Source organism: Chinchilla lanigera, unplaced genomic scaffold, assembly GCF_000276665.1.
Source record: "Chinchilla lanigera isolate Chin_1 unplaced genomic scaffold, ChiLan1.0 scaffold00063, whole genome shotgun sequence".
NCBI lineage: Eukaryota > Metazoa > Chordata > Mammalia > Rodentia > Chinchillidae > Chinchilla > Chinchilla lanigera.
Window position 1 is genome coordinate 12,364,932 of NW_004955464.1, and position 15,972 is coordinate 12,380,903.

Sequence of the window (15,972 nt, forward strand, 5' to 3'; positions counted from 1 at the left end):
TTTTTTGGTGTGGAAATGAGTGCAATAAGAATTGTATTCATCCAATTGCTGTATTAATATAAATCTGCATAGATCAAGACATGTTAATTCTTTACAAATCTGCTGTTAGAGACTACACTTAAGGAAATGTGTCTGGCTGTCATACTGACAAGGGGTGGATTGTGCTGGTTAATTAGTTAGTTGTCAGTTTGAGTGGGGAACAACCGGCTGAACTGTCAGCATGGTTCTAGGACCCACATTGAGGAGGATAGTTGTTGGAATGGTATCAAAGAGGGTATAAAAGGAGAACAGGAGAGAAGAATTTCAGCTGATCTTCCTTGAAGGAGTGTCACTGTGGCTGATTTTCCTTGGAGGAGCTTCAGCTGTTCTCTTCAGAGGCACTCTGGTCTTTGCTTTTGCCCTGGGCATCGTCTCCTGGCTTTCTGTGCACATTCTTCAGCTTCCACCACTGGTCTTTCAGCCTGCTGGCACAGATTGTTTAGTTTTCTAGCACCAACCCTTCAACCTCCCAGTAGAGACTCCTCGGTCTTCCGCGGAAGATCTTTCAGCCTCCTGATGCAGACTCGTATAGGACATAGTTGTGGGCTCCAGGCCTTTGGTTGAATCCTTCAGATCTCTAGCATGTGGACAGACCTTTTGCACATCTCTACATTTGACTCTGTGGGCACCCATTGTAGGCCAATCTTGTGAATTTCTGTGCCCTACATTAAATCTGATTTAGGGCATGTGCAGTCTTTTGAGGAGCCTTGTCCTAGCCCTGTGAACTCTTGTAAGCACTTAATAATACATTCCTTATTACCTTATACAGTGGACTCTTGACTTATAAACTCAGTTCGTTCTCAAGGGCTGGTTGTAACTCAAGTTGTCAATTGAAGAATCAGGCTCCTCTACACAGCCTTCAAAGTCTCTCTCCTGTATACAGGCAGATCTCCATGTCCTCGGCCCAGGATTTCTCAACTAATTCCATACAGGAAAGGATGTTGTAATGTTCTTTTCAGAACTCCTTAAGGGTTAACTCTGTATCTGAGACCATCTGGAAACACAAATGGCGTGTATTCGGGTCTTAACTCGACTTTGGTCATAAATTAAAACTAAAATTCCAATCATAACCCAAGTTGTTTCTATGTCAGGCCAGTCGTAACTTGAGAATCCACTGTATTTTCATTTTAAAAAGAAAATGGGAGCTGGGCCTGGTGGCACACACCTATAATCCCAGCACTCAGGAGGCTGAGGCAGGAGGATGATTTCAAGTTCGAGACCAGCCTGGGCTACAAAGTGAATTCAAGGCCAGCCTGACCTGCACAGTGAGCCTGAACTGTATGTCTTTTTGTCTCAAAAAGACCAAAAAAAAAAAAAAAATTGAAGAAAGAAAATGGGTGTTTCTTTCACTACCAATAGAATCACCTCTCCTATGGATACTCTGAAGTCAATCCTTCTCTGACAGATGATAAATGAATAGCTAAAAACCGTTTCTAATGGACTTTCCTCATTGCTATTTAATACCTACTTCCACACCAACCCCCAGTTTATGGTACTAGGGATTGAATTCAGGGCCTTACTAATGCTAAACAAGCAATCCACCATGAACTACATCCCTAGGTTTTTGGCTTTTTTGTTTTTCTGGGTTTTTTTGTCTTTTTGAGACAGAGTCTCGCTATGCATTTCAGGCTGGCCTTGAGCTCACTCTGTAGCCCAGGCTGGCCTCGAACTCGCAACAATCATCCTGCCTCAGCCTCTAGAGTGCTAGGATTACAGGCATGTGCCACCATGCCTGGCCCCATCCCTAGGTTTTAAAAAAATTTTACTTTGGGACAGCATCTCACTAAATAGTCCAGGCTGGCCTTGAATTTAGGATTCTCCTACCGCAGCATTTAGAGTATCTGGGAAACCCATGATATACCACCATGCACAGCATAAAATGGCCTTTAAAAGAATGTAATTCAGCATGTTTCCCATTTTCATTCATGCCCTAGCAAGCCCAATGGGCCAGTTTTCAGTAGTAACAGTTAGCAAGCTGCATGAGAAGACAAAAGAGCAACCAGCCACTAGTGCCTCAATTCAGCCAGGAACAAGGTTTACACAATAAGGATATATGGTAAAGGATATTTAAAGCTTTCCATGGGAAAGATAAAATATGAGAAAATTACTGAAAATAACAGTAAAATTAATGGACGTAAAATTAAGTAGAAAGGATCATCAAAACGTGAGTTTTTGAGCTGGTAGTAGTCTAAATCGGACACTTGACTCTTTATTGCAATCTTGATGTACCACCAATTACCATTTTAGAAAACCTAAGTGGAAAGAAGGGAAGTCATTTGTTTATGACTAGTACATGGCCAGGGCAGGGTAAGAACAAGTTCTACTGATTGTTCACCTTTTGGAATTACTTTGAAAGGCAGATATTTAAAAATGAGAGAAACAAAAAAAGCAGGTGTTGGTAAAATGAAAATAGTACTTTCTCTTTGGCAAGAAATAATCCTGGCACTACCAAAACAGGAGTTCAAAGGCTGCCTCATTTTGGAGGAGGCCCAAAGGAACACCTGTCCTTTTGCCATATGAGTCTACAGAAAGGCTCTCACACATGTGACACAGGACAGGTCAGATGGCTGACTAGCACTAATGGCTGCAAAAGTCAGTAACAAACTCCTTTTTGCTGAGGAAGCTCAAGCAATAGCAAAATAACTTATTGCTAGACACTGTATGGAAAGTATCACTATGTAGTAGGAAGCAGACTAAGGCTAGAATCCTTACAACACAAAGCCCACTCTCATAAGGATTTTTTTTTTCCTGACAGGGTCTCACTATGTAGTCCAGGCTGGCCTCAAACTTATGGCAATCCTCCTGCCTCAGCCTCCCAAGTACTGTGATTATAGGCATATACCACCATGCCCAGCTCATAAGGATTTCTTGCTCCAAATCCTCTCACTTTAGAACAAATAAAGTCTACAAGCAATTCAAAAGTGATTCAAAATATAAATTATATAGAAAGAACTCTGGAGATCTGTAGGGGGTTCTTCTCAAGGCTTTGGCTAGGTACTAATCATTGCATGTGAATAAGAAAACTGTCCAAGAAAATTAGCCTGTGGTACACTTCCCAGAGCTCACATAAGGCCACAAAGAGTTCATGTTCTCAACAGCCTGAGTAAAAACAAACTCACAATACATAGATATCAAGTAAAGAACTCAGGCAGTATTGCTTCCGTAGAAAGGAAAAATTAATCCCAAAGGCTAACGTCCCACCACACAAAGCCTGGAAATAATCCTCAAAATGACCAAAGTGTCTTCAAATATCTGCATCCCAGAATCTCAAGATTATTTACAGGAACACAAAAATATTCTGCAAATAAGATAAAATCTTGTCATACCACTAAACTGATATTTTACATGGGATAAGTGGAATGAAGCACTAATAAAGCAACCAAACATGACCAAATTTAGGGCAAGAAAAAAAAAAAACCATGAACTGTAACAAGTTTTCATGCCCAGCACCTCAGACATTACCCTAGGTTGTGTGTTCCTAAGATCACACACATCAAGAGGTACTCCTACTTCAATCCATATGTCAAGATTAGACATACCTCAGGCCGTGGGTGCTATTCATTATTTTTCTCAGTCTTACACACCAAGGACTAGTACCTTTCAAAGGAATGCCTTCAGGGTGGAGTCAGACCCTGACATTGTCCTACAGCAATCTAACACTGTCCCAAACTGTCTGCAAAACTGGAGTGCCTACATCTAGTTATGCCACTTAAATCTGTATAATGTATTGTGCTTGTACTCTTTAGTTCCTTTCTTTCTTTTTTTTTTTTTTTCTTCTCTTTTTGAGTTAGGATCTCACTATGCAGTTCAGGCTGGTCTTGAGCTCACTTTGTAGCCCAGGATGGCCTTGAACTCGATCCTCCTGCCTCTGCCTCCCAAGTGCTGAGATAATAGGTGTACACCACTACACCTAACTTTTAGTTTCTTAAGGTTACTTTTCTTTAAAATAAAAAATAAAAGCTTAACAAACTCCTATTGATCAACCAAGTATACCTTCCTTTTCAACATATTTTTGAAATTGGTTTCCATGATACCTCTCTTGGTTCTTCCTGAACAGTTACTTTTTTTCAGTTTCTCCTTTGCTAGTTCATCATTATCTCCTTAACCTATAAAAATCAGATGGCCCTAGATTCAATACACTGACATTTCTTCCTCTCTATTAATAGCTGTTCACTGGCTCATTTATATGTTCTCAATTTCTAATCATATATTTGTAACCCAAACCTCAGTATCTCTCACTAAATGCATAAGGTTTGATTAAAAAAAATGCAGTGTATTCATATTTTTAAAATCTCATTATAGTCAAGCATGGGGGTGCACACCTGTAATCCCAGTACTCGGGAGGCTGAGGCAGGAGGATCATTGCAAGTTTGAGGCCAGGCTATGCTACATAAGTGAGTTTAAGGCCAGCCTAAACCGCATAGTAAGTCCCTGTCTCAAAAAGAATAAATAAATAAATAAATAAAAATCTCATTATAGTAAGACATAAGCTGCCATTAATAAACTTTGAAATACTCCCCTACACCCAGAACATGCTTATCCCATTGTTCTTGCCACTTCCTAACACAGTTCTGTAAGTCTTTTTTTGTGTCTTTAACTGCATGGTCATGGTTGCCTTGATGTCCTAAACTGATACAAAACATTTACCTTTCATGTTCATTTTGACTTTGAGGAAGAGCCCCAAGTTGCATGGTGCCAGATCAAGTGAATAAGGTGGATGAGGATGCATCGTGTTTTTACCAGGCCACCTTTCCATTAGATGGCACTCAGCAGTAACATTCACTGTATTTTATTAATAACGCCTCATAAAGACGTGAAAGAGAACTTCAAGAACTGCTTTAGAAAGTAGCAAGAATAGGATAAGTGTGTTCTAAGCAAGGGAGAGTATTCTGAGGGGAATTTGTGCCAATGTGTCTTTTACAGTTATAAATTTTTTTACTTAAACATTCTTTGTATTTTCTAATCGCTCCATGTATAATTAGCTATCTCTTTATAATTTTCAAATCTTCCTTAATTGTTAACTTCAATTTTCTAGCCACTTAAGTCTAATGTCTTACATCATCCTTAACCTATCTTTTTCTCACTTTCATCTAATCTATCAACAAATCCTGGGGCTAGGGATTTAGCTCAGCAGCACAGCACCTGCCTGGCAAGCACAAGGTCGTGAGTTTGATTCCCAGTACCGGAAAAAAACCAAGAAAAAAAAAAAAGACAAATCCTATCAATTCTAGCTTCAAAATACATCCCCAATTTGTCAGTTCTTACATCTGCACCATCATAGGCTCAGACAATCATTGTTTCTTACTGGGATTACATGAGTAGCCTTCTAACTTTTGATGTTTTGAGCAGGATACTGTTTCACTTTAATATTCCCTCTAATGTCTCACTCAGCTTAAAAACAAGTACTATACTGAGCTTTACAGGTCCACTGAGCCTGGAGCCCCACTACACTTCAGACCTGGCTTCTCACCACGCATCATGTAACTTATTCCATGTCTCCTTCACAGGACTGTGCAGTGCACAATGACACATAAGGCGAGCTCCCAGATGAGGTTGCTGGCACCCATTGTTGTCTCAGGCTAAATAAATAGTCTTTCTCCAGGTATTTCCATTCTGGCTCATGACTTCCTTGACATCTTTGCTGATAACTCAACTAACCACTGAAGACCTCCCTCACTACCTTATATAAAATATCAACTGCCGGTCCTCACATTCCCTACCCTTCCTTATCCTACCATATCTTTCTCGGTAGCACTTCTGGCCATCTGTTAGGTTAGATATATATTTAACTTGTTTTTCTCTCTCCCTCCACTAGAGCCTAAATTCCCTAAGGATGGGAACTTCTATCACTTTGTGGTCACTGTTTGTCTTCCACACCTAAAGCAGTGTCTAATGCACATTATATACTCAAACAACGTGGAATATATGAAAAGGAAGCAGAAAGGAATAGGAGGAAAGCTATCTTCATTAGCTTGAGCAAGTCATTTAGCCTATTCTGGACTCAAATTTTCCTGTTAATGGAAAAGCTTATTAGCACTCTGTTATGCTATGGGTTAGTCATAAGTCACAGTTCACAGGGCAGTCTAGTGGTCAGGATGAGCCCAATTATCTTAGTAATAACAGACTACCCTACCTTCTCCTGAACTTTTGAATATAGCAGAGATCTATGAATTCCTTTCACTCTTCTCTGCGACTCTTACTCAGTTTTTCCCTATTATTAAGGAATGAGGTATAAGTTTTACCTATATAGCCACAACACTTGCCAAGACCCACATTCATGCCATGGCAGTTCTCCTTACCTCCACTGCAGTGGGCGGCTGGAACAAGGACTGCCAGGACTGCTGTGGGCTTGTGGGGTCAGGAAAAAAGCAAGAGGAGAAGTAGCCAGAATACAATCAGCGCTAAATGGGACTTTAGCGAGGAGGAAGGCTGGAGCCGATGAGGGTGAGAACATGTGCTGGTTTACATCAGCTCCTCGGCAAAGAGTAGAGATTCTGACAAGGCATCACAATAGGAGAAAAACAGTGTCAGTGATAACTGCTCAACCAAAAAGAAACACATTCAAAGTGGGTTAGTTTAAGCAAGAGGTTCAAGAAAAGTTAAGTGGTCAAATGTCATTCTCAAATATTTTATAATGCTGGCAAAGACTGACAATAGGAAACTAAGACTTAATCCACTGAGTTAGAATCAAAAGCTTAAATTTGACTATTCAAAGTATTTAGAATTGGCCTTGGGGGCAAATACAACACTAAATTCATCAGTTATAAACTGGTAAGCAACAGGTAATATTTCATGTTTGACGACTAAAACTTTCTCAAGAAATGTATATGTCCACAAAAATAAAACATCCTCAAACATTTATATATTATTGATTATATCTACAACGATACCAACTTATTTAGCTAACTTTTCCCTAATGACTATATCAAATAATATCACATAATTCTGTATAAGTTTTGTTTCTATTTAAATTTCAGCTTTTCTAGTTTCTTTTTTCACTAAAAATAACATTAGCCATATTGATAGGTAAATACTACTGAAGATTATTAAATAAGATGATTAGGTTGAAAACAGATGAAAGTTATATTTCTAAATTGTTATTGGTAGGATACAGCACAGATGATGAAAACTAACTATCAGGTTCACAGTGTTTATACAAACAACATATTTTGCCTATAATATATGTTAAAGCTAATTAAACATACAATAAGTCACTAAAAGTATTTGTGGATCTAAATAACATCACTTATACAAAGTCTTGGAGTCTTAAATATCACATAAAATGTTTAGGTATTCTGATAAATATATATACATATTTTTGTTTGTTTGTTTTTTGTCTTTTTTTGAGACAGGGTCTCACTATGCAGTTCAGGCTGGCCTTGAGCTCACTTTGTAGCCCAGGCTGGTCTGGAACTCGCAAAGATTCTCCTGCCTCAGCCTCCCAAGTGCTGGGATTACAGGCATGCGCCACCATGCCCAGCCTGAAAAATATATTATTGAGGTTATAAAAATGTATAAACCAAACCTCATTTCCTTTTTCTTCCCAATCATTACTCTGCAAATTGGTTATATAATGGGTTAGAAACTAAAAAAACTCTGTGTGAAAATGCAAACGTGATTTATAAACTCCTTACTAGCTCCTCAGGAGTATTTTCCAAATTTGGTCACTAGAACAAGGATTCTCAATAAAAGTGTACCAATAGCCAAAGAGCATGACTATTGATCACTTACATTTTCTTAAACTACAAATTCCATGTAAATTTTTCATTTTGCTAACAAGCCATCTCTGACACTTCAGTTCATAAAGCTTCTTTTTTATGATCTTTACTTTTTAAATCTAGATATGGGAACAAAAAATGTTTTAAAGTATACAATATTTCTATTTATATATTTCAAACAAGGGCTGTTTTCAGGGGCTGCTAATCCAATTAATCAGCATTCCCAGGCACAAAAGGGTATCAACCAAAGGAGGCCACCGAAGAAGTGTGAGTCCTGCTGTCTGCAGATAAGCACTAAAGACTGGAAAGAAAACACTTAGAGCTGCCCCTCCACCTGGGAGTTAAGCAAGAACAGTTCAAGATACTACAGGTAGTAATGGGGGCAAAATAAATTCTAGGACTCATCCCCTGTTTTCTAATTGATGAATTCTTCATTAAACATTCCTTCATTAAATAAGCCTGAGCAGGTCTTAGAAAAGCCATGCCGCAGAGGAGGGCTTCTCCGACTCCCCAGTTTTGAAATCTTCACCTATATGTTTCTATATTAGCCAAGAGAGAAATAAAATTCAAGGCACACCATAAAGGTGTACTCCAGACCCCAATATGGATAAAGGCAGGTCTGGGGTTCTGAGATGACAGGCCTGAGGCAAAAATGCAAAACCCCTTTCAGTTAAAGGAGTAGACGCTTTTCACTTCCATCTGTTTCTCACATTCCTGGGGCCTGTACTTGCAGCTTTGACATTAACTTTAAACAAATATTTGCTTTAAAAGCAAGAGGGAAAACTATTCTCGTTAACACAGTTCTCCGTGAACCTAAAAACGCTTAAAATTATATCCAACTCAGTTTCCACAGTTGTGAACTCCACAAGTCCATGTCAGGGCCCACTGTTTCAACCTGAATGACTCAAGCCAGCCCAGCCCGCTTCCCAACAGGCATCTCAACAGCAGTGTCTTCTGGCAGGAAAACAAAGCTGGGTGTTAGCTGGCATTAGTTCTTTTCCTGACATCTGTCATTTTCCAGTCAGTGACCCCAGCCTCCTTACTGAATCCGCAGGGATGGTGCTCCCAATCTCTCTCTCCTTCGTTTCATCGTTTTGCTGGATACTGAAGTTCTACCCTTTCACACTGGAGTCCAGGTAGGAAATCCTTTCACACAAGGAGCATGTCACCCAAACGAAACTTACAAAGGCTCACCAATGGGAAAAATTCTCACTTGTGGGAAAAATTAAAAAATATTTCCCCAAAAGCAAGATATTTAGAACTTCCCCCTCCACCAAAAGACCTAAGATCCCAGGAGGCTGCGGTGAGGCATAGTGAAGAGTTCCAGATCCCAAATGAATCAGCTGTCCTCTGATCTGCTTGACATCATTCACACTTACTCTGCAGCAAATCGGAGCCCTAGAGAGCACCTTGTTCCCTTGTCAGTGACAAGCACCAAACTCCCTCCCCCACAAATCAGTTGCAACTTTCAACCCTGAGACTTGGCAGCAGTCAAGGCTCTGGCAGAAACTGTACATACCAACTTGAAAACTCACACTGTGTCAGAAATACTATTAACCCAGGAGGCAACGGCCAGGACATAACAGCTGTTGCAATAAGCAGGGGATTAGAAGAAAGAATATTACAGAACCCAAATTGGTAAATTAATGAGCTAAGAATAAGTGGGCATTTCTGCAATATTATGCATAGTCAAGCCAGGATTGGTGGAGGATGGCAGGTTTTTAATGTTAGGGCTCAAAGCATAGATAGTCATTATTCAAATTCTGAATCTGACCTATTTAAATAATCTATATTCTTTCAAAATTTGGCACCACTATATTATTCAATTCCTAATCCTCTTTCATTACTTAAATAACCTTGTGGTGAGAAAAATCGTAAGACCAGAAATGAGCTTAATTTCATCCAAAAACCATCAAGGAAATACATAGGAAACTACACTCATCTTTAAGGTAAGCTGCAGAAGAGCGTACTGATGTGAGCTACTTAACTTACATATGCTTCGGTTTCCCCATCTATAAAATGAAGATAAAGGGACCTAATATATAGGTTACAAGTAAGGATTGATACATGTAAAATGGAAATATGCCTTCCACTGAGAAGACACTATAGAAGTATTAGCTATTATAATAAGTCTTGACCCCTGGGAGCTATCTCCGAGTCTAAAGGAGGAGGTATATCCAAACAAATAAGAAAACATCTGAGAAAAACAGCTTGACCAGGAGAAAATCAAGTGATAAACTATTAGCTAAACTCTGGTAGCTGAGGGAGCCAAATAGTAAGTTGAAGTCTTATCACTTGCTGCAGAATACCACCAGTTCTGATAGGCTCTTCTCATTCATCTGGATAGCAAATTATGCCAAACAATTTCCTAGGGTAATGTTCAAAGGGTTAATTCATACTCCAAACAGTGCTTTTTCAACTGTAGCTCACAGCTCCTTAGTAAGTTGTGAAATAAATTCTGGAAGTCAGGGTCAATGTTTTATTTATTTATTTGTTTGTTTGTTTTTTTGTCTTTTTTAGACAAGGTCTTGCTATGCAGTTCAGGCTGGCCTTGAGCTCACTTGTAGCCCAGGGTGGCCTGAAACACGCAATGATCCTCCTGCCTCAGTCTCCTGAGTGTTGGGATTACAGGCATGTACCACCACACCTGGGTTCAATGTTTTTTTAAAAGAGGGAACAAAACAGAAAATAACAGAGCACTTCACACATAGTAAAGGTAACCACTGTTTTGTGAAATTTTCTGACAGTGATCACCGAAATCATATAAATATGCACATACAAATATATATGATGGTTCACAATGGAAAATGTATTTGTTATTAAGGGTCATGGCTGAGAGTGACTGTTCTGTTTTAATCACCCAAGTGAATTCATTGTTTCTGGTAACTATGTGCTTATTTTTCCTCTCCATGTACTAACCCTAATTCATCAGCCCTCAGAGCTCCTGTTTCAGAATTCCCTGTTCTCTACAAGTTCTAAAGATAACTGGATGCTCTCTCAGAAACTGAGTACCTCTCAAGAAGTACCAAATTATGGGACTACAAGTAGTCTGTCTCTAAAATCAATGGTAGGAACCACTGGACTATACTTTTTCTTCTAATGTAATTAAGTTTATTGGTACAATTTAGGTATATACAATGATCACATTCATCATAGGGAATTTGTACCTGTACATGATATACCTTAATTTGGGTTTTTTTTTCTTCCCATTCTCCTCCCCCCTTATTTACAATACTTTGTTTACATTTTATCCTTCTATTCTTATTTTTTCTTTTCCCTTCCTTCCTTCCCCCTTCCCCACTCCCTAGTTACCTTTTCCTTTTGAGCAATTTCTTCCCACTTTACTATATCTCTTGTACAATTTGGTTCCTATTTACACTTTCAGTTTCTCACACCAGTGAGACAATGTGATGTTTACACATGTGTATCTGATTTATTTCACTTAAGAATACGGTCTTAAGATCCATCCATTTAGCACAGTAGGACTTCATTATATTAAAAAAACCCACATCTTTTTATTCCATTCATCTGTTGATGGGCATTTGGCTTGTTTCCAAGATTTAGTTACTACAAATTGTGCCACTATAAACATGGGTACACATATATTGCTGTAGTATGATTTTAATTCTTTTCGGAAAATACCAAGAAAGGGAATAGCTGGGTCAAATGCGACCTCTAGTTCTAGTGTTTTGAGGAAGCTCCACACTGATTTCCAGAGTGGATGCACTAGTCTACACTCCCACCAGCAGCAGAGAAGTGTTCCCTTTTCCCCACAGCTCTGCCAGCATCTATTTTTTTTTTTTTTTTTTTAAGAAAAGCCAGTCTTTCTGGAGTGACATGGAATTCCAGTGTTGTTTAATTTGCATCTCTCAAATGATTGGTGATGCTGTACATTTTTTCATATATTTATTTGCCATTTGTACTTCTTCATCTAAAAAGTGTGTATTCAACTCAGATGCCCATTTTTGGATTGGTTCTTTGAATGTAGGGGATCTGATTTTTTTCAGTTCTTTATATGTTCTAGATATTAGTCCTTTGTCTGAGGAGCAACTGGTTAAAAAATTTTTCCCACTTTGTGGATTGTCTTTTCACTCTGCTAATGATTTTTTTGAAATTGGAAGGGAAGCAATACTCCCTAACTCATCCTTGGAGACAAGTATTACCCTGATACCAAAACCACAGAAAGACCCAACCAAAAAAGGGAAATACAGGCCAATCTCCCTAATGAACATAGATGCAAAAATCCTCAATAAAATAATAGCAAACAGAATGCAGCAAATCATCAAGAAGATTATCTATATATATAAGTGGAATTCATCCCAGGAATGCAGGGATGGCTCAACATACCCAAATCAGTAAGTCCAATACACCATATCAACAGAGCCAAAGACAAAAAGCACATGATCATCTGAATAGACACAAAAAAGGTTTTTGACAAAGCCCAACTCCCATTCATGATAAAAACCCTAGAGAAAATTGGAATAGATCAATAGCCAACATAATACTAAATGATCAAAAACTGAAAGCTTTCACTCTAAAATCAGGAACAAGACAAGGATGTCCCCTATCACTTACTCCTGTTCAATATAGTTCTGGAATCATTAGCCAGAGCAATTAGACAAGAGAGAGAAATAAAAAGAACCAGGACAGGAAAGGAAGAAGTTAAATTATCATTATTTGCAGATGACATGATACTCTTCCGAAACGGTCCCAAAAACTCCACCAAAAGACTTACTAGATTTAATAATCAAACTCAGCCACATAGCTGGATACAAAGTCAGCACTCAAAAATCAATAGCATCCCTGTACACAAACAACTTCACTGAGAGAGAAATCAGGGAAACAACATCTTTTACAAAAGCACCCGAAAAAAAGACATACTTAGGAATCAATCTAACAAAGAAAGCAAAAGATCTCTACATTGAAAACTATAGTACTTGCTGGGCATGATGGCGCACACCTGTAATCCCAGCACTCAGGAAGCTGAGGCAGGAGGATCATTGAGAGCTCGAGGCCAGCTTACAAAGTGAGTTCAAGACCAGACCAAACTACATAATGAGACCCTATCTCAAAAAGGCAAGAAAAAAAAAAAAAAGAAAGAAAGAAAGAAAAGAAAACTACAATACTCTATAAAAGGAGATTGCAGAGGGTATCAGAAAATGGAAAGATATGCCTTGCTCTTGGGTAGGAAAATCAACATAGTGAAAATGGTCTTACTCCCAAAATTGTTATATAGATTTAACAGAATCTCAATCAAAATACCATTAACACACCACACAGACTTACAGAAAACAATCCTAAAATTTATTAGGAACCAGAAAAGACCTAGAATAACAAAAGCAATTCTGGGCAACAAAGACAAGGCAGGGGGCATTACAATCTCTGAGCTGAAATTATACTACAGAGCTCCTGTGATAAAAACAACATAGTAATGGCAAAAAAAAAAAAACAAGAAAAAACAGACCAGGGGATCAGTGGAACACATAAGATGCAGACACAACTCCAAACACACTCAGTCACTTATCTTTGACAAAGGTATCAAACACATTCACTGGAAGAAAGATAGCCTCTTTAATAAATGCTGCTGGAAAAACTGGCTTTCCATATACCAAAGACTAAAACTAGATGCATGTCTATCACCATGGACTAAACTAAAATCAAAATGGATCAAAGATCTAAATATTAAAACAGAAACACTAAATCCGCTGGAAGAGAAAATAAGTAGAACTCTTGAAGACATAGGTACAGGCAGAGATTTCATGAACAAAACCCAGATCACACAGGAAATACTACAAAGAATCAACAACTGGGATCTCATCTTATTGGGCTATACTTTTCGAAAGAACACTAACAATAGTAAATGGGCCAGGCAGGTAGTGCACACCTGTAATCCTAGCACTAGGGAGGCTGAGCCAGGAGGATCACTGCAAATTCAAGTCCAGCCTGGGCTACATGGTGAGTTCAAGGCCAGCCTGTAGTGAAACCATGTCTTAAAAAAAAAAAAAAAAGTAAACAGGTATCTTTCTAGCCTATTCTGCATTAAGTTGGGGAGAAGTGAGAACATAGTGCTCCATAAATAATGCGAAGTAACAAAAATTTGATTTTTAGAGAATGAGAGTTATATCTTGTGTCCTTTATCTGGTTAAAGAAGATAAATAAGAGAGAAAGAAACAAAGATAGATTATGCAAATCAACAGAAAAATAACAAAGTGATAAAAACTAGTACACATCTTTCAATAATGAACCTGAATGTCAATGGTCTAAAGTCACCAAATAAAAGATGCAGGCTATCTCACTAGATTAAAAAACAAGGTCCAACTGTTTGTTGTCTTCAAGAAACTCACCTGACCAGCAATGCACACACAGACTGAAAGTGGATATAAAAGCAAAAGCAAGCAGGAATAGCTATAACCGTTTCCAACAAAACAGACTTCAAGCCAAAATCAGTCAGAAGAGACAAAGTAGGTAACTACATATTGATAAATAAGGAGGCACAATTCATCAAGAAAATGTAACAGTTGTAAATATATGTGCATGGAACTGTGCCACACCCAGTTTTATGAAACAAACACTACAGGACATAAAGAGAGATGTCAGTTTTAATACAATAATAAAGGATAATTTTGAAACTATCCTCTTACCAATATAGATCATCCAGATAAAAAAAATTAAGAGTTAAACTATACTATAGGGCAAATGGACTTAACAGACATTTAGAATATTTCATCCCAAAACAGCAGAATATACATTTTTTTCATCAACACACACAATTTGCCTCAAAATTCACTTTCAAGTTCATTTAGGTAGTTGGTGGAATTAATCCGAGTAGTTAGTTGTAGGACTTGGGATACTAGCTTTTTGCTGGCTATCAGCTAGAACTCACTCACACATCTTAAAAGCTATCTGAAGTTTCTTTTCACCTGAGCTTTCCTAGTAAGACTGCTCATTTAACCAAACCAGCACAGTCACACTGGTGAGTCTACTAGCTGAACAAAATCTTATATACATAATATAGTCACAGGAGTGACACCCCATTCACCTGACAGTGCTGTGCCAGGCTTCATGAAACAATAGTTTAGTGACTTTAGCATTAATTTCAGTTACCTGAAATGCTTATTTGGAAACGATCTTACTTTTAAAATTGGATTCTAAAAAAAAAAAGAAATTGGAACTAAGCCAGGAGTGGTGGCAAACTCCTGTAACCCAAGCACTTGAGAGCCTGAGGCAAGAGGACTGTGACAGAGACAGGTGTAAAGTGCAGGAGGAAAAAGACATGGACGAAAGTGGGAAAGAAAATAATGGGTTGGCCATGTGCACACTAAAATAAAAGCTGGATTCTGATTTAAAGTCTTCTACCAGAACTGGGCATGGTGGTGCACGCCTGTAATCCCAGCACTCGGGAGGCTGAGGCAGGAGGATTGTTGTGAGTTTGAGACCAGCCTAGGCTACAAAGTGAGCTCAACGCCAGCCTGAACTGCATAGGAAGACCCTGTCTCAAAAAAGACCAAAATAACAAAAAGAAAAAAAAGCGCCTTCTACCAGAAACAGATGTACAGTTGAAGTATATCAACTCACTGGCCATTATAAAGCCTTTTACCAGATGCAGCTTGTTTCTTGCCATTCACTGATAGGGTTTATATACATCTGCAAACAGTTGATTTATTATGGTCTTTGTAGTCAAACCACTCTGCTAATGGGAGTCTGTATTTAGAGCTGCTCCCTAGCACTAGCATCACTACCTCAGTTCCACCTCAGATCATCAGGCATTATAATTTCATAAGGAGTGCACAACCTAGACCTTTTGCATGCTCAGTTCACAGCAGGGTTTATGCTGCCAAGAGAATCTAATGCCAAGGTTAATCTAATGGGAAGCAGAGCTCAGGTGGTGATTGAAGGTGTGGCGAGTGGCTGTAAATAAAGATGAAGTTTTGTTCCCTGCTTGCCTGCTGCTCTCTGGCTCCCTTACCTCCTGCTCTGTGGCTCTAGTTCCTTAACAGGCCATGGACCAGTTCCTACCAGGCCATGGACCTGTCCTTGGTTGAGGAAGGATCCTTGCTTTCAAACCTCTCCACTCTCCTCTTCTCCTCTCTACTCCAAATTTTCTCACAGTGTCTCACGTATTGATCTTATTAAGTTTGGCCTGATTACTTATGTAGTATAATAAGAATTATTTACTGTAAGATCTTCTTAAGTTTCTTTGGTGTAAATTAAAAAG

General features: G+C 38.7%; 1 protein-coding gene across 6 annotated transcripts in view; it reads right to left on the bottom strand.

The window, feature by feature from the left end:
• The window catches only part of Mast2 (microtubule associated serine/threonine kinase 2), a gene marked incomplete at its 5' end in the record, with an annotated part of 194,810 nt that overhangs the window by 100,680 nt on the left and 78,158 nt on the right, over positions 1 to 15,972 (bottom strand). For 4 of the 6 annotated variants that reach the window (XM_013521604.1, XM_005398689.2, XM_013521602.1 and 1 more), the window contains 1 exon segment: positions 6,339 to 6,533. In XM_013521604.1, the coding sequence (XP_013377058.1) occupies positions 6,339 to 6,533 (195 nt within the window). 6 annotated transcript variants of the gene reach the window in all.